This window comes from Stegastes partitus, unplaced genomic scaffold (assembly GCF_000690725.1).
Source record: "Stegastes partitus isolate 25-593 unplaced genomic scaffold, Stegastes_partitus-1.0.2 Scaffold220, whole genome shotgun sequence".
In the NCBI taxonomy this organism is placed as follows: Eukaryota; Metazoa; Chordata; class Actinopteri; family Pomacentridae; genus Stegastes; species Stegastes partitus.
Window position 1 is genome coordinate 567,499 of NW_007577951.1, and position 18,911 is coordinate 586,409.

The following is an 18,911-nucleotide window of genomic DNA, read 5'->3' on the forward strand; positions in this document are numbered from 1 at the left end:
TTAATTCAGTAATTTCTCATGTTGTCCTTGTTGAAGGAGTTCCTTTAAAACGACGTATTAACCAGTCACCATTTTCACCTGTGCTCATCAAAACTTCTGCAAGAGGAAGTGAATGTGCTGTGGGTAGGGCCACAGTGTTTTTTGCACTCTGTGCCATTGCATGTGAAAAAGGGGGTGACACAGCTGTTTCATCAGTCCTGTCAGTTTTTCTGTAGCTGCTCTTCCACTTCCTTATTTGCCCGTCAGTACTGTTTCCTCTTTCGTCAACTGATATGAGTCTTCTTCAGTGCACAGTTTCGAAAAGCCTGCTCCGTTGATCTGCCAAAGGGGACAAACTGTACAAATCTGCACTTTAAGCAGCAACATGAATGCAATCTGTTGCTGGGATTGAGTAGTGTTCGTTCAAAAGGGGGATTTCTTGTGCAAGACTGGTGAGTACAGAGTGATCGAAGGCAGCAGTTGAATCTTGTACCGACACGTAAATGTTCCTTAAACCCAAAAGCGTGGTCGTGTTGTGATCGTTGTGTCCAACTCCTGTCCGTCCCCAGCTTCATGTTTTCTGCATGAGCGAGAAGGAGGCGACGGTGAAATGGTCCTGGGTGTCTCTGTGCAGTAGCGTACACGAGGTGTGTGTCTGAGTGTGTGTGAGTGTGTGTGTGTGTGTGTGTGTGTGTGTGTGTGATGTCGGGAGACACCAGCACCCTGTCCTGGAGGAGCATGTCTCCCACCAGCCACTCTGATCTCTCCGATATGTCTCCCACGGCAACTGTCGCCACGGAAAGCATCTTCCCGGTGAAGATCATCAAAGTGTGTTTTCTTAGCAACAGCTCCAACCTGGGCAAGAATTTCAAACTGGTGCGCTGTGAGGAGGGATGGACTGTCAAGGTAAACTCTATTATTTATTCTATTGGACTACTCTACTGCTTGCTCGACTGTATTTTACTGGAGTCTACTCTGCTCTACAAATAGTACATCAGAGTCTCCTCCACTTGGCTGCTCTAATTCACACAACAATAAAACCACCTTCCATCGAAACACCTTTGACCCTTCTGGCCTTAGACTTCTGGGGTGGCCCTGCTGGTGTTGAGACCTTTGGGTTCTTTGGATTGACTTTTTTTGGATGCATCCTGCTGATCTGGGGAGTTTGAAGGTTCCTCTTGTCATACCTGAGCACTCGGTGTCAAACTCCCAAGATCAGCAGGATGCATCGAAGCAAAAGTCAATCCAAAAACCCCAAAGGATCTGCTCTCAACACCACAAGGACATCCCCAGAAGTTCTAGGGTTTTGGAGTTTGAAGGCTAACTCAACACCTCTTGAGTGCTCCTCAGCAGTCTTTGTGGTGAGGCTGTTGCTGTTAGAAGTTGCCATTGGAGGTGTTTGTTTGGTCTACAACAATGTTTAAGTGGGTGGTAGATGTCAAAGTAACATCCACATGGTTACCAGAACCCAAGGTTTAACAGAAGAACATCACACTGTAGTGAGATGATCAGCGTTGCTATGCTAAGATAGTATATAGTGCTTTTCTCTCATATAAACAGTTCTCTACTGTGTTTAGCTATACTGCACTCTCCTATACTCATCTATTGTGTTTTCTATTGTACTTTCCTGTGGTATTGTTGCTGTTGTTTACCCCACTGTACTGTCCTGTGTTCTGCTATGACGTTCCCTTCTTTAGTTTACTGTCTATACTAAACTGTGCTCTACTCCCCTTACTATATGGTCTTCTTCTTTAGTGTCTTTACCGTTCTGTGTTGTAGTGTGTGTATACTATACTGCACTGTACTCTTCTGTCCTCTAATTGAACTTTACAGAGAATTGTACACTGAATTGATTCACTTCAGTTTAATGTACCTATATAGTGCCAACAACATTCAAAGTTTTCTCAAGATGCTTTGCAGAAACCAGACTCTCTGGTGATGCGAGCAAGGAAAAACTCATGTTAAACAGTCCAGCTCACGAGCAAGAGAGAAAACAGAGCGATGCATAGATAGGAGACGGGAGATAAAGCACACATGCAGAGTACAAACAAGATATCGTGATGAAAAAATTTGCCGCAAACAAGATCAGCGGTGGATGAAAGAGACAGATACCGAGTGGTATTTATAGAACAGCTTTGTCAGGATACGATGTGCTCATGGGGTTACTGTTATGAAAATGAGGAAGACGACTACGTCAGAGGGGTTGTTCTGATGCAGGTTGGCGTTTCTCTGAAGTGCCAATTTAGTTTCACCTTTAGTTTAAGGAGAAAAATGACTGGAGTTACCTACCAGGAGAACGCTTTTACGCTATTGAGAGGTCGGAAGGTCCTCCATGAGCCAGTGAAGTGGTTTTAACATCTATTATTTAACCTGTGACATCTGCGTAGACCTCAGGTGGTCTCTAATATTAGTGGCTACAAGCTATTAAAAAATACTACAATGAATTTATTAGGTTCTGCTTAATCCACAGTGCTGTACTCTAGCTCTTTTTCTTCTACTATCCACTTCTTTAGCTATACATTATTAAAGAGAGCAACAATGATCTGTTTTGTACGTGAGGATTTTACTGAGCTGTTATGTTTTAGTTCATACGACAAAGTGAAAACCAAAATTCCAGAGAGAGACATCGCTGTATATTTATTTCCATCCCAGAATATCATCAGCGTGGTGCTGTCCAGCGGCTGTGTGGGTCCAGACATAAAGCACAGCCTCTGCTACGGTCTCCTCCTCAAACACCTCAAGTCCTCAGTGGTGCACTGGCTGCACCCGGAGATGACCGTGTCAGAGCTCACCCAGCGCTACGAGCAGCAGCACCTAGAGGCCGAGTGGAGGTCTGTCACATTTTTTCAGCTTGTGAATTTCAATTTGTGGGACAGTAGTTGCTCCAATCCTTAAATAAACTGATCAGCTTGGAGTTAAGAGTGATGCTTGTTTGTCCAGATACGACCTGAGGATCAGATATATCCCATCAGACTTCATGAAGGACTTCCAGGATGACAGAACCACAATGCTCTACTTTTACCAGCAGGTCAGTGTCTTGCAAGTTATTTTTAGCTTCAGTTTTTTTTTAGTTTTTTTTGTAAAGCCTCTCTCTTGCCTAGGGATCTCCTAGGGCTGTCGCTTAGGTGGTAGGGCAGATTGTATGAATAAGAAATACATCTTCAAGCATTTTGTTGAGCTTAGCAAAGGTTAAAAGATGCTATATAAATGCAGAACCACATACCATTAAGATAACAGGGATGGTTAAGTTAATGTAAATGTCTATAATGGTGGAAATCAGTGGAAGGTCTGTTTGTGCTGTGCTTGTCCACAGGTACGAAGTGATTTTATGCAACAGTACGCCTCAAAAGTTAGTGATGGGATGGCTCTACAGCTTGGTTGTCTGGAAATCAGGTAATATACACTGTAATTTGTTGAATTTTTGGAAAAAGCACTGCTGTTTTGTAGATTATCCTTGTTTGGTTGAATTACAAAAAAATAACTAGAAAAATAAGAGAAAAAAAGTATTCATTTACATATTAACCATAAATGGCATCCACATGAAAAATCTATATTTTTATAAATAGTAATTTGTTCTTTTACCATATTTAACTGTGAAATTACACTGTTTTTTACTGTATTTAAATCAGCTAAAAATATCATTATAGTCACTAAAAGAAATGTATATTATGTATATTAAGGATTAAAAAATGTTTTTTTTATAGATACTTATATTGCGCGACAGTTAATAGGTATTAAAGAGAGAAAAAAAGTGCATTTAGATGTTAATTGAAAAAAAACAAACAGATCAAAACTTCACATCAAGAATCTATATTTTTGCAAATTGGAATTTATTCTCTTACAATTTGTGGACATAAAATCCAGTTGTCAGACTTGTTTACAGGTTTTTTTTAAATTATTTTTACAGTGCAACTTCTGTCTTACAAACTCCTCCAACAGAAGAAACAATTGTACAAGTTTTCATGATAAATTAAAGGCTCTTATTGATGCTTCCAGGAGATTCTTCAAAGACATGAATCCAAACGGACTGGAGAAAAAGTCCAACTATGAGCTACTGGAGTAAGTCCAATGTTCACATATTCTTTTGTGCCAACATGGTGCATGCACTGGTAGCAAATACATCTGAATTGCTGCTGTTTCATTTTATCTTGATTTGCAAATAAGAGAAAAAATGAAAGCCCCACAGCGACATAATCAGATCAGCTCTGTGCATTTATGACAAAGAGAAAACCCACATGTGGTATCAGTTGGTCTAAGATGAAGACTTAGAGCAAAGTGATCACATGCAGTCTGTGATTAGCAGTAAAAACATGCTCACTGATGCTTACAGAAATAAAGTTTGGCACATGTGTCATACAGCTGGTTCAGGACAAAGTGTCAAACAAAAGAAATGTTGCAGCAAGAAGTCTGAGTATTTCTTTCATTATTGTTCTTACTTCCTTTATTCCCCCATTAGGAAGGATGTTGGGCTGGACCAGTTTTTTTCTAGAGAGCTCATCGACAGCATGAAGGTAGGGAGCTGGAAAAGGGCTGTTTAACACACTAAAGCTGCGTCAAGAAATGAAAAATGTCAGTGATGTGCTTGTGGATGTGTGTCAGTCCAAGCAGCTGCGTCGGCTCATCCAGCAGACCTTTCAGGGCTACTCCACCCTGAAGCAGGACCAGTGCATGGCCAAGTTCTTCAGCACGCTGGCCCAGTGCTACAGCTACACACAGGAGAGCTTCGCCTGCCAGCTCGTGGTGAGATTTGACGTAGTAGTGATTAAATTACCTCTTAGATTGTAGTTTCGTGCAGTGGAAAAGGTCTCTAAGCGTCCTGAAGCTGCAGGTTATATGAGTAAAATCCTTCTTCATACTTGATGCTTTTATGTGTTCTTACATGTAAATGGTTGCTCATTGTTAATAAAATGCAATACTTGTGTGTGTTTCCAATGTCTGTAGCACGGCTGGAGCATCACAATCGACTTGGTCATCGGCCCTGACGGCATCAGCCAACACACTGAGAACTCAACGGTGGGTTTTGCTCGACAGACTGAAAACAAACAAACAAAAGAAATCCTATTACCTCCCACACAGCCTGCTATTGGCATCAACACTCCAACACACTTGTTCTATGGCACGTATCCAGATTGTTTCCTCCTGACTAGATCCTCGCTTGTGTTGTATCTGCTCTCAGATGTACGCCGCTTTGGATAAAAGCATCTAGAATTGTAGTTTAAACTTTCTGTCACTCTCAGCTTTTGTTATTTGCTCCCTGACCTCTTCAATACTCATAAACTAAGTGTTCCTTTCTCTGTTTATTCCCTCTTAAAATTAAAAGTTTTCCATCTCTTGCAGCCCGTCTACCTGGCCAAGTTCTCTCAGGTGCGCAGCATCTCCTGCTCTGCTCAGAGCGACGGTCTGGCCCTGCTCACCGTGAACATAGAAGGAGCCAACCAGGTAACGCTGCACTTCTGCTCATCTTTCTCGCTCAGAGTCAGATGAGAATATCTATTATTTTTTGGCGTCATTAGTCAAAGTGATCACAGAGAAAACTAGACTTCCTTGCCTCATCTTTGCTCTATTTTCAGGCTTTCACAAAAACTAGCACACAAGGGGAGATCTTAGCCAATCACAAGCTTTGAACTCGGATCACATGAGAGAGTTAGATGAAGCAACACCACGTAAAACGTGAACATGCAATGAGTCAACTCATTCATTCAGGAGATTGGGGTGAAGCCACAACTTAATGTTACCTTTTCAAATTCTGCTTTTTGTTTTTTTTTCATTTCCTTGTTTCTTCTGCGTTTTTCCCCTTTTTCATAATAGCTGTCGACTACAGTTTTTCTTACATGAAAGAAAAGCACCCTCACGTACAATCAGCAGCTGAGCAACTCTGGGCTTTCTGGACACAGACACTTGGAAACACTATAGGTGTCTTTATTTCCAGTTGAAGAGATTAGAAAAACTCCCCTAACTGACATTTTGACTTTTATCTAACCAAAAGTTGTCAATTTGAGAATCTCATACCAATACTGACGGTAGATTATGATTCTACAAAATGTGACACAACAGAAATGAAACACAACATTTAACACCTTTTTTGAGTAATACGAGATGGTGTCTTGATTAAATATGCCGCGCTCTGTAGCCCTTCAAAGAAACCCACTATCTGCTGGAGGACATCAGTTCGGCTGAGTCAGTGACCTAATTAACCTATCGAAGTTAAAAACGTGCTTTATCACATCGCCTTTCTATTTGAACTTCCGTTGAGCTGCTTTTTATTTCTTCTTCCTGTTTTAGCAGTTTTGTACACTGTGTTGTGTTTTTGGCTTTTTAATTCGGAAGATTTTACGTCTCATCTGCTTTATTTTGCTGCTTTGTAACCCAGAATATTAAAAAGTGCTCTATAAATACAACCAGATATGGCCTGGTCCAGGTAGGGGGACCTTTAAGAAGGGTTAAAGAAAAGGTTAACCTATAAAAAAATATATATTTACTATGCAGTTTGGCTAGAAGTGAAATCCTGGAGCTACTTTTTGGATGGGTGCAGTGACTTTCTGGAGTTTTGTGAAGGACTGTTTAATTTGTTTGCACTTCCAGAAGAGTCAGTTGAGGTTAAAGTGCAAAATGTTTTAAGTTTAAGCACTAAATGTCTGGTATCTTCACCCCTCCAGCCATTCTCAGTGAACACCTCCTCCCTGGCCGTTGCAGAAAACATGGCCGACCTGATCGACGGCTACTGTCGGCTGCAGGGAAGCGCCGAGAGTTCACTCATTATCAGGCAAAGCAAAGGTAAATAATGTGTAAGAAAACGCTGCTCTGATGTCAAACTACCTGCGAGCTTTTACCTGAATCTATTATTTATCAACCTGTGCAGCTTTATGACACTGAGACAACATATGTGTGGCTCTTACAGGCCGAGACGTTAGACAAAAACTTCCTGACATCCCGCAACGGTGAGTGTGATGAGTCACATTGGAAAGTCGTGTTTCTAAGTGACACGTTTTTTTTTCCACTGTGGTGATAAACTGGTGGAAGCATAAGCTGTGTGGGAGTAGTTTCTTTTTGTTTGTTGTTTTTGAAAATGTCTATTTAAACACCTTCCTCCTCCTTCCTGTAGTCCTCTTTTCATGTTTTTGTTTCTCCACTGATCCAACATGTTTGACATATTTACATATCAGTCTGAAAATCTCTCTCTTTCTCTTCCAGGGGGGGCCCCAGTGGCCCCGATAGAAGCAAAAGTAAGTCTGATAGCTTTTAACAAGACCTTAAACTAATCAGCATCGATTTGTAATTTCTCACACAGAGAATTTCAACATTTTTCTTTAATTTCAGATTCTGATATTTATGCTGAGATTCCAGATGGGACAGAAGACTCTGGTGGTGAGCGACGCTTCTCTGTGAATTTATAAAAACAACACATTCACAGCTGATACCCTAAAACGAGGCCATTAGTTACGAAATGTTGTTTGTGTTATTTTGACCATCAGTTGTGGGGAAAATGAAACAAAAATCATCTTTTCCAAGTTGTTCTCATCCCCTTTGAGAAAGAAACCTGTTGAAAAATCATTGCAACACACGACAAACTAAATAAAAGCTGGAATATTCAAAATTAACTAATGTAGAAGCATACAAAAACAATAAAATGTAAGGCAAGGCAGGTTTATTTGTATCGCACAAGTCGTACCCGAGGACAGATAAAATCAGTCCACAGAACATAAACACAATTATTAATTAATTACATTAAAAGAAAAGAAAAGAAAAGAGGCAGATAAAATCAATCAATAAAAACATAAATATAATCATTACTTTAAAGAGTACAGATAAAATACTCTCAGCTGTCACATGCACAACTGTTACCTTTTCCTTTGTTGTCATAGACATCTGCTGTTAGTTCTTCTCGGCAAGTTTCATTTTCTACCAAACCACAACACTTTAAAGAGGTTAAAGAACGTCTACATGAAGAGTCTGCAAGTCAGCTGCAGGCAAAACCGAGCCTCCACACTGAATCTAAGCACAGTTAAATGTTTGGGAGTCTTGCATACTCGTGCATACTCATACTTATAAGGAACTAAGAGGAGTGGGAGGCAGCACGTCCTTCCTTGTTCTGGTTTTTGGATTCTTTAAAGTTCATTTTCTCTAAGCTTTATTCCATGTAACTCACCCGTAGAGTTGCATTTTAAGAAAGAGATACAGGTTTAACTTTAAGGCTTAGGTGGCTTGCATAGTTAAAAGTTTAACCAAATTCCTGAATCCCTCCCTTTGTTTCTTAGAGAAGCACAGGATCTCCAGAGGCGACGTTGTTGTGGGTCGGATCCTGGGTGAGGGGTTCTTTGGAGAGGTTCACGATGGAGAGTATAAAAGCCCAGTGAGTTCACCTGCTGTTAAAGTATCATCACAGCAAAGATTCTTCCCACGAGAACTAACGAACCCTGCAAATTGTTCAAGCGAGACCTCGCTCGATTCTTATCAAACAGAACACATTTTCACTGCAGCTGTAACGTGTGTTTGCAGACGGGGGAGAGGATCCGCGTTGCTATTAAAACATGCAAAGACTGTTCAGCTGAGGTGAAGGAGAAGTTTCTCAGTGAGGCTGGTGAGTACGTTGCAGTGATTATTTCCTTTCGAAACGAGTTTTTGCTGTGCACGTGTGACTGAGATGTGATTCAACCAGAAAGCCTGTAAATGTAATGCATATAAAAAGACATCAGGCAGTAGAAGTTGCATGAAAATATGACTTATTCTGCCTTAAATATCAAGCAGAAAGAGAACAAAATGTGGTGTGAAGTGTGTCAGTTTGGAACATTTTAGGGTTTCATCAGACAGATAGCTGCTGTCGTCGGCTTCCTGTTGCCTGCCTGTGGCTTTGTGCAACAGCTAAACCTGGAGGCTGCGGTAGTTCGGAGGCGGCAGTGATCATCTCACACAGCAGCAGCAAAGAATGAGACGCAACAAAAATCACAATGAGAACTCAAAGTTGGCCACTCAGGAAAGGCAATGAAGTGACTGAATAAAAAAAAGCTTAAAGCCATTGGCTAAGTGGACGCTACGTTGCCAAACTTTTTGAAAAATGTGCCTTTTTGGTCTGATGGTGCTGCTTGGAAAAGTATTGCATGCTTTAGTTACACTCTTACCACATAAATGTATAAGTTAGTAACTTATGTAAACACAATGTCTGATTTATTATCACCTTGCAAAGTGTTTTGGTTTCTGGGGGATCCACATTCACCCTCCTTTTAGCTCTAGTGTTGGTCTCCACCAACTCATGTGGGATTTATCTGACTTTAGAAGCTTAATGTTCTATTATAGATCACCAGCTGTCTGCATACACATTTTTGTGTCGTGTAAAACAGCTGTGCACAACCACCAAAAAATAGTAATAATGTAAACGTAACGCGACAAAAACTAAGCCAAAAGTTGCTAAAAAGCTTGAAAAATGAAGCAGGTAGATTAATCGTAGCAACTGGACTTGCTTGAGTTTCTTGAAGACGTTCCACCTCTCATCCAAGAGGCTTCATTGGTTCTGACTGACTAGGTGGGAGTTCCAGATACTTATATCCCCCAATTGAAACCGAAACTCAAGTGTTAACGGCTCCTTTAGGATATAAGTATCTGGAACTCCCAACTAGTCAGTCAGAGCTGATGAAGCCTCTTGGATGAGAGGTGAAACGTCTTCAAGGAACTCCAGCAAGTCCAGTTGCTGCGATTAATCTACCTGAACAACCATGACCTGGATGACTGAGAATCTTCACAGACACCTTGAAAAATGATATTGTGGCCAATGATGGCACGGCTTTTGCTGTATGAGTGAGAAACCATTTACATTTCCGTCACTTACATGCAAAGGGTCCCACCCTGTAGAGTAATAACTAACTCTGTGGGTTGCTTCTGGCCACCGTCAGTAAAAGTTAAATGCCTAAAATCTGTCATTCCGGCCTTTTCTTTCCTTAATAATTCCTAAAATACGTGATTTTCCAATAATCACAGTTGTATTTCTTTGTTGCAGGCTTGATGAAGAATCTGGACCACCCCCACATCGTGCGTCTCATCGGAGTCATCGAGGTGGATCCTGTCTGGATTGTCATGGAGCTCTACGAACACGGAGAGGTGTGTTTATTTGTCTTATAAGTGTTGCAGCAAACCTGTACGAAAACCATAATCTCAACTCAACTCGACATCACGTTGTGTCTCCTAAACGTGGATGTTTTCTGCCTCCCTGACAGCTGGGGAAGTATCTCTTGGAGGAGAAGTACATTCTGAGTACGTCGACGTTAATCTTGTTCTCTTTACAAATCTGCAAAGCCTTGGCCTACCTGGAGGGACTCAACATGGTGCACAGGTGACACAATGCATTTGCGATCTTTAGCAACGATGCTAAGCTAAAAGATAGAATGAGTGATCTTGTTATTCTGCAGAACGTCTCAGAGCTTCTGCAAGTATTTACAGTGAAGCTCATGTAGGATTATTCTTGTTGGCATGACCTGTTCTCTTTTTCTTATCTGTCTGTAGAGACATCGCGGTGAGGAACGTCTTGGTGGCGTCTCCTGATTGCGTTAAACTCGGTGACTTCGGTCTGTCTCGCTACGTTGAAGAACAAGAGTATTATAAAGGTGCACACACACAGCCAGCATGCATTCACACTATTTCAAATTCTAGTAAAAGTGTTTCTAATATTCCTCCTCCGTGTGCAGCCTCAATTAGTCGGCTACCAATCAAATGGATGGCGCCTGAATCCATCAACTTCAGGCGCTTCACCACGGCCAGTGATGTCTGGATGTTTGGTGAGAGAAGCTTCACGCACCATTTCGTCTTTTCTTTTGTCTGAACACAAATATAAGTTTCTTCTAAGAAGCCGGAAAGATTCAAATGACTTTGACCACTGGGCGACGTGAGGTGTGAGCTGAGCACAGCTGTTGACTTGAGCTGTTGTGGGAACTGTATTATATTGAAATATGTTTCGAATACTTTAAGCAGCATTACTACAGACTTCATGTTTAATAAAATCCTAATTCTATAAACCATAATGATAAAAAAAATGACTGATAAAATGGTGATGAAACCTGATTTACTTATGACTTAACTGAAAAAATCTGAATCTTTAACGGAATCTCTCTCTTTTCCTTTCAAAAAATGAGTCTTTTGCTCTTGTAATACCTAATTTGGCTTTAAAATGTACAAGCAATGAGACACTTAAAACTGAAATAAAGGATGAACGCTTTGTATTTAAAGATTCATTTGAAAGATGATGAACTTTAAGCTGCAAACATGTCTGAATAATGAGTTTGCTTCCAAAGACAAAGAGCGTATGATGAGATGCATTATTTGCAGGGATAACAGGTTGTAATACTGAAGCTATACCAGAGTTTAGAGTAACATCAGCAGCTCTGTTCTGCTTTTTATTCATTTTTTAGGAAGTTTAAGCTCAGTTGAAGCAGCTGAATTCATTGCCAAAATCTCCCTAAAATTCTTTTTGTAAAAACAAAACCAACAGTTTTAATATATATTAGCAATAAAGCACAGCTTTACCTCTACTCGTCTGTGATGTTTTTACAATAAGGATTTCAACTGTGTCAAATTTCCTGAGATGATGTTGGCTTTTTGTGTCATACATGCAGCTGGAAACATTAAAAAGTCCCTTCCCTTACAAGAGCAAAATGTTTGTGGCGGATTTGCGGCAAACTTGTGGTCGATTTGCAACAAATAATGTGATTTCCTGAAAATGTCCTCACCGGTCTGCGACTGTGAGCCACAGGGGGTTGAGTTACAACAAGCATTCTGACAGCAACGGAAAGTTTAGCACCACTGGCTGCAAGGGTCACTGGTGGTTTGACAGTCGAGCTAAGCCTTTAGTAACAAGTTAGCCATTCCTGGCAAATGTGTCAATTTATGTTTGACGTGGATTGCATTTCTGGCAATAGGCTGATAGTTTCTGACATGAAATTTGCAGCAATGCCACATTTTCATGGGTAAATTCGACTTGGAGTGGTGGCTGGAAAACTGGTGGCTGGAATATTTACAGTTTGCACACGAAGCACAAAATAGAGTTTCAAATCACTTGTTTGCTGTGATTCTTCCACAAATTTCCCTTAAAAATGCACTGCAAGTTTGCCACAAACCTAATATGCATGTGAAAATATCCCTTTTTTTGCAACTACTTGCCAGAAACCTACAAAAACCAGCTCGCAAAAAATATGAGCAACTTCAAGAGGTGTATCTGCCACTGGTGTGCACATTTTGTGAATATTGCCGGTGTGTGTTTTCAACCAGGTGTGTGTGTGTGGGAGATCTTCTCGATGGCCCAGCAGCCGTTCTTCTGGCTGGAGAACGGCCAGGTGATCAGCCAGCTCGAGTCGGGGGTTCGACTCCAGAAACCGCAGCTCTGCCCGCCCACCATCTACTCCCTGCTCACCCGCTGCTGGGCCTACGAGCCGCGCTCCCGGCCCACCTTCGGCCAGCTCGTCTACTCGCTCAAGTACACAATCGCACACCTGCACAGTCATTTCTGCAGCAATACACCTAAATTAGCTGCATTTGCTTGAAGGTTTTTCTCATTTCTTAGCCCCTGCGATGATTTTAATATGTGGCATTGTCACTGTTTTGCAATGTAATGATGTAATTGCATAAATTCTACATTTTCCATCAAATTCACCAACTGCTGTGTGCATGTTTGTGTGTTTCACAGTGATATCCACAGGATGGAGCTGGAGCAGGAGTCGGATGATAGGCGAGGCAGATCACACACGATGTCGACGATATTTGACGGCAACCATGCAGAGCCTCCACCCAAAGTATTACACAAACACACATACACACACATGTTAATATGGTCATGTGCTGAGCTCACAGGGTGCAAATAAACTTGAGGTGTAAAACCAACGTAGTCAGGATATTAGAAATTAGATATGCTGCGTCGCAGCACATTTTAAATAACTGGCTGATTTGAAACTGCATCACTAATTTTTTTAGAGTCAGTGAAGCCGCAGCCACAGCAGCTAAAGATGGAAATATGTGTAGATGCAGTTCCTCTAATGGCCACTAGAGGCTCAGAAAAATGTGAGAACATTTGTTGTTTCATTCAAGCAATATATTATCTCTTTTACAAAACAAAAGACACAAGGCAGAGATGGTTTGACATCCTAATTACTGCTACAACTAATGCCACTGTTTACTATGAAATTAGCAGTTTTCTGTAGAGACAGTAAAATACATGCAGAATTTTTTGCTTACTCAGCACATCCTTGTTTTTGATGTACAATCTTCATGTTTTTTTTGCATCAGTCCACCAACTTTTTGTTGTTTATTGCCTTTTTTTTTTTTTTTTAGTTTAACAGTATAATCCTGGAAGTAAAGAAGCTCTAAATAAATAATGGATAAAGATGGATTTTCTTTTAATATAATAAAAGCAGATGATTGTGTTTTTTCACCTGTAAAACATACACTATAACAACTTGCATGTTCTCACTCTGTATCTCTGTCTCAACAGCCGTCCAGAATACAAGGCAACACCCTTCCTCGGGCCGGGCACATACAGGTGACCAAACACACAAACACACTATAGTGCACGTATATATTTCAAATTACAAGCTATCCTGCGCATCATGTGCAATAAATGTTCTAAAATCCAGATTTCTTAAATGTCTACAGTGAAAACTATGGCACTAGATTGTTCAATAAACCTGAACTTCTCAAATTACATCATACCACAAAAGGGGGAAGTCTGCCGTTGAGTCACATTCTGCGATGGCAACTGTGGCACCGTTGTTCAGACCAGGGTGTAAGAAGTGCATGACTAAGCCACAACAAGGACCCATGTGACAAAATACTGAAGAGGGCCAAAGGGGAATATGCAAAAAAAAAAAAAAAACTGCACCAACCTGTTTATAGAAAAGGCCCGAAATAGCTGTGTGTGGGGCACTGTGATGACAGGTTCACTTCTAGGTTCTCTGATTGGCTCCTTTTATCAGCCAATAGCAGTGCTCCTTAGAGATGGATGCAGCGTGGGGAAGTTTTAGTGCAGTCAACCTTCACTAGAAACCTGTAGTGGCTGTAAATACTGAATTACACCTAATAGCTTTGGAATAAACAAATAAGTTTGCATTTAAAGGCAGTTTATGTGTTTGTGTGCAGGCACCGCAGAAGGACAACAGGCCAGTATGGGAGACAGAAAGAGTGGAGGACACTTTACAAAGACAGAGACGAGAGATGCTGATGGACAAGCAGTGGCTGGAGCAGGAGGAGCGACAGCTGGTGAGCACACGTTTCCTTTAGGTGTCAAGTACAGTAAGTAGTTTGTGGTTTTCTGATGACGTGATGACACTCACATGATTTATGTGCAGCCTTAAATAAGGCAGCTTTAATTAGAGTTACATGATGCAAACACGCCCACTGATCGAAGCTCGTGTTGTGTTTTTGTGCAGGATCCCGTCGTGCGGCTAGACACACACATCAAGGTACACTGTCTGTTTCCTCCTTTATACATTTTTGTGGTGTTTTTACAAGTTTGAAACACTAGAAGGCAGAAAATCACTAGAAAATATGTTGCATGTCCTAAATTAGTGTTTTATCTGTTGTTTTGGTCAGTCAGCTTCTGAGAAAAATCATTTTTTTATTTGCTTTCTGCATCTTTTAAGGTTTAATTTCAGAAGCAATCAAGTTGTTTTCCACATTTAAACTGCTGAAGCTACAAATAACCAGTCTGATCAGGCTAATGTGAAAGTAGTAGCTCGTCTACCAGCCTGAAAATTCAGAATAAAAGCTTTTTGTTTTTTCCTTCTGAGCACCAATCATAGCTAAATGTCAACCTCCAATAAAAGTAAAGACTTTTTAATCAGCTCAACCTGAAGTTTCAAACTGCTAAAACCTATTAAAGTAATCTAAGTAGGTGGCATTCACTTGCTTTTCTCTTTCTACAGCCTCCTGAAAAAAGCCCAGAAAACGGTAAGTCCACTTTCATCTGGTCGCCTTTTTGAACTTTTTCTAACCTGTAGCCAGCAGTTCTTTGCAGAAAAGAACATGTAATAGGTATCAGATACACCCCTGTTGAATTTACTAGAATATTAGTTGCAAAAAAGTGAAAAATGTATGGATGTGTTTCTCGTTGGATGAGGAAAAAGTTACTAAAGTAGGCAGAAAATGCATTGCAAGTCACTAAAATGCACATAAATGGTTTCAAAATTATAATCACATGTAGAAAATAATGTATATATACATATATATGCACAACTTGCATCTCAAGCCTTCTTTATATATTTCAGGTCCACCAGAGAAACCCCCCATGCCTCCGACAGTCGCTAAGGTAAAACTACATTTTGCTGTTTCCATCACAAAGAACTGTAAACACGTTTCATATCGTCGTGAGTTACAGAATTTAAACGGAGCTATGTATTAAATGTGGTGACGTACTGTCCTAGCCTCGACCCACAGCCGAGCTGGACCGATCCGGTGATCAGGTTTACACGGGCGTCATGGCGATGGTGAAGCAGGTGGTCCAGCTGAAGAATGACGTCAACACGCTGCCGCCGTCTGAGTATCCGACCGCCGTCAAGGTAAATCCACCACTGTTTAGTCAGATATAGAGGAATATAAGAACATCTGAACAACTTTCTATCAGTGAATGAAGAACAAGTGGACGTTCTTTTTAAGCTTCATCACATCCTCTCCCTCCTTCACCCCCTGTAGGCAGTGGGTATCACTCTACGTACTCTGATTCAAAGTGTCGATGAGATCTTGCCCTCTCTGCACAGCTCTGTCACCACAGAGGTAGGCCTCAACCTTTGTTTCTCCTGTGTTTTGTAACAGTGTACATCAATAGACCAGATACAGAATCATTATTTCATTGGAGATGTTGAGAAAACTGGAACATTTCACATGTAAATACAACTCACATGATCACATATTTTACATGTGAAATATGAGATATCACATGCGGCACATATTGTATAATGTACAGTATATGTGTTTTTTTTTTTAAGTTTCTCATCCAAAATCATATGAAATTCACATGTGCTCTGTTTTATAAGTTCTTTTTTGTTGCCTTTACCTGACCATTAGCAGTTTATTTGCATTTTCGACCCGTTTTCCTTTTAATTTCTGTAACCACAGAACTTCTTAAGTGACTACTGATGAAAAAAGGTACCTACTTTATGAGTAATTATTTGTTGCAGGTATAAATTCATTTAAAACAAAGTATTTATAGAAAAAAAAGCTCTTTGAAAATCATAACCTATGATCTCTTATACATGTATTCACTATGTACATTTTGAGAGCAATGAACAATAATGCAATGTTTGGATGCTGGTTTAGTTGTCAAATCACTCAAGACAGAGCCGGACGTTTTAAAAATTGTTTAAGACACTTTTTTGTTGGACCAAGTGCTACCATGTGATCTCCTCTCCGTCTCAGATCGAGGGCACTGAGAAACTTCTGAACAAGGATCTAGCGGAGCTCATCAATAAGATGCGACTGGCGCAGCAGAACTCGGTAACGTCGCTGAAGGAGGAGTGTCAGCGGCAGATGCTGGCAGCTGCTCACACTCTGGCGCTCGACTCCAAAAACCTGCTGGACGCCGTGGACCAGGCTCGGGTCAGGGCCAACCTGGCCAAACCCAAACCTGACTCAGAGGACGAATGAGGAGAAAACTCACCCTGTTGACCACATGGATGTAAAAGTGTCTGGTCTCTCAGGGGGTTTGTTTGTGAAGGACATGTGGAGGTTTCTGTGGTTCAGCTGTGATCCTGCAGGAAGCTGCTGCTGCACCAAACCAAAGACAGATGTTATATTTTTGTTTGCTCCTAAAAAGGAATCATGTTAAGTTAAACTGAACTAAAAGCTGGAAAAACTAAGACATTATGTAAAAGCAATAATGTTTCTACTGTTTATTCTATATTTTTACTATTAAAGACAGTTAGAAGCTGCACCACGTGTTGTTTTTCTCTCGTCTGGACTTAGACTTTAGGCAAACAATTTGGTAAAAAGTACCACAGAACTCCTGTCTAAGCTGATGAAAGCATAAAGCTAAAGTTAAGAGTTTCATCTCTCTGTTCTGCTTTGAACATCGGTTGTTCTTGAAAATCGGAAGTTGTATGTGCAGAGAGTTTGACAGCAGGTGGTTTGCAAAATTGGGACAAAAGCAGCTTGTAGAGGAGGACAAATGTTTTCTCATAGTGTTGCTCTAAAACACTGCAGATCTTTAAGTGAGACCAGATTAAACTCCAGAAACACAAATAACAGAGTCTTAGAGGGCTCATAGTGGTACATTTTTCCAGATAGGAGTTACAGTTTTGATTCAATAGCCAGAGTTTGAGAGGAAGAGCCAAATCTCACTCTGACTACAGGGACCATCACCATGGCAACCTTACCTGCAGCTCACCACACACACCTGATGCACCTTTATTAATCAGCAGCTTCTCTGGTCTCTGTGATTTTTAACCCACTTAACTGGCTGTTTTCTGTCGTATTGTTGCTTCCACGCTGAGTGCACACATGGATTTACACTTTTCAACAGCTTCACTCCGGAGTCGTCGGTGGACGAATCCTCCTCCGCACCACCCACAGGACTCTGGAGAAGTTCAGAAACTCGGTGAGCAAACAACCAAGTGAATGGTGTGAACACAGGTCCGCAGATGTAAAACTGAGATACACCAAGGTAGAATTAGGATCCACAAATGGTTTTTTTTGATTCACAAAGAGGGGAAAAAAACAGTGAAAGTCTCTCTGAAGTGTTATAAATATTGCCAAACGATATTCATTTGTCAGTTAAACTGATGTGTTCACAGATCATTTTTATTAATTTGTTTCTATATTTATACATCGGTTTTACATTTGCCTTAATTGCTCATAGTTTTACGCACCGACCCAGTGCAGATGGACGCTGAGTCAAATCGCGCTCTGCCAGAACTCAGCTCCGTCTCTCTCTCAGCATCACTACTCTGTAACTCTGCCTTCCGATGCTGTGTCTGTGTCCTGAACAACTGAGAAATGCCATCTTCATTTTCTGATAGCTACAGCAGCAGAATCGATACGAGCCCCAAGTTAATGGAAGGGCTGTGCGCAATTTACGCACGTGGCACCGCAGGTGTCTTCACTGATCATTTCAGTTTTCTGATCTCTCGGAGCCTCAGTAACCTCAGAGCTTTTCTACAAGCGAGCAGGTGAACTGCTGCACAGGTTCACAGCTGGTGGTGAAGCGATGGGATGAAAGGGCACCGCAATTAATAATACTGCCGGATATTAACCCGAATGATATTTATTATTGTTAATATTTGTTGGTTTTTAATCCTTTAATATTTAAATTACATCACATCATAAACCAAACTGTAGGATCACAACCTCAATATTTAAACTTGCTTGTCTAAATGACTTGTATTGACTGTAATGTTGTTTCCTTTGGACATTTTTCTCGGGAATATGAAGCCTAAATTACTACAGAGCGTTATTAGTTCCGCTGCTTCAATGCCATATTTGCAGAGATTATATTGCATGAACTGATTTAATCCCTGTTGTAGATTTATTTATTTATTGTCTTAAAAAGGCCACAGACAGTCAACATATGAAAGCACCGTTTTCTACACTCAGTCTAAATGTTTTTCTCTATAGTGCAAAAATACGTGTATTTGTAATCAGCAGACACAGATAATATCTCGTAAAATCACTATTATTAATCAATATTCTCAATTTAGGACGGAAAAGCAAAAAAAACAAAAAAAAGACCAAACAGTCCATAATATCCACATTTGTAAAATCTGGATTTTTCCAAATGTATTCTTTGACAATATGTGAAAATAAAACCACACTTTTTTTTTTATTGTATTGAAATGAGCTGAACACTTCATTTTACACTCATCTGTCCTTATTTCATTTATTTCCATTTTCTAAACAGTTTTTGAGCATTACTGTATTACAGTGTGGTTTTTATCAAACATGTTTATCTGGCACCCATGCTGCTGCATTTT

General features: G+C 40.5%; 1 protein-coding gene across 1 annotated transcript; it reads left to right on the plus strand.

Annotated features, from left to right (window-relative positions):
* Window positions 1-214: 214 nt before the first annotated feature.
* LOC103356766 (protein-tyrosine kinase 2-beta-like) lies at window positions 215-16,876 on the plus strand. The gene is made up of 30 exons (XM_008281053.1): window positions 215-431; window positions 549-885; window positions 2,632-2,810; window positions 2,920-3,007; window positions 3,293-3,372; window positions 3,976-4,038; window positions 4,436-4,490; window positions 4,579-4,719; window positions 4,921-4,992; window positions 5,317-5,418; window positions 6,636-6,753; window positions 6,878-6,917; window positions 7,171-7,202; window positions 7,297-7,344; window positions 8,235-8,329; window positions 8,476-8,557; window positions 9,968-10,068; window positions 10,185-10,300; window positions 10,471-10,571; window positions 10,653-10,742; window positions 12,229-12,433; window positions 12,644-12,749; window positions 13,445-13,492; window positions 14,089-14,208; window positions 14,379-14,411; window positions 14,874-14,898; window positions 15,216-15,256; window positions 15,372-15,506; window positions 15,640-15,720; window positions 16,363-16,876. The coding sequence occupies exons 2-30, from the start codon at window positions 682-684 to the stop codon at window positions 16,588-16,590; spliced, it is 2,829 nt and encodes a 942-aa protein (XP_008279275.1). The 5' UTR covers window positions 215-431; window positions 549-681; the 3' UTR covers window positions 16,591-16,876.
* The last annotated feature ends 2,035 nt before the right edge of the window (window positions 16,877-18,911 follow it).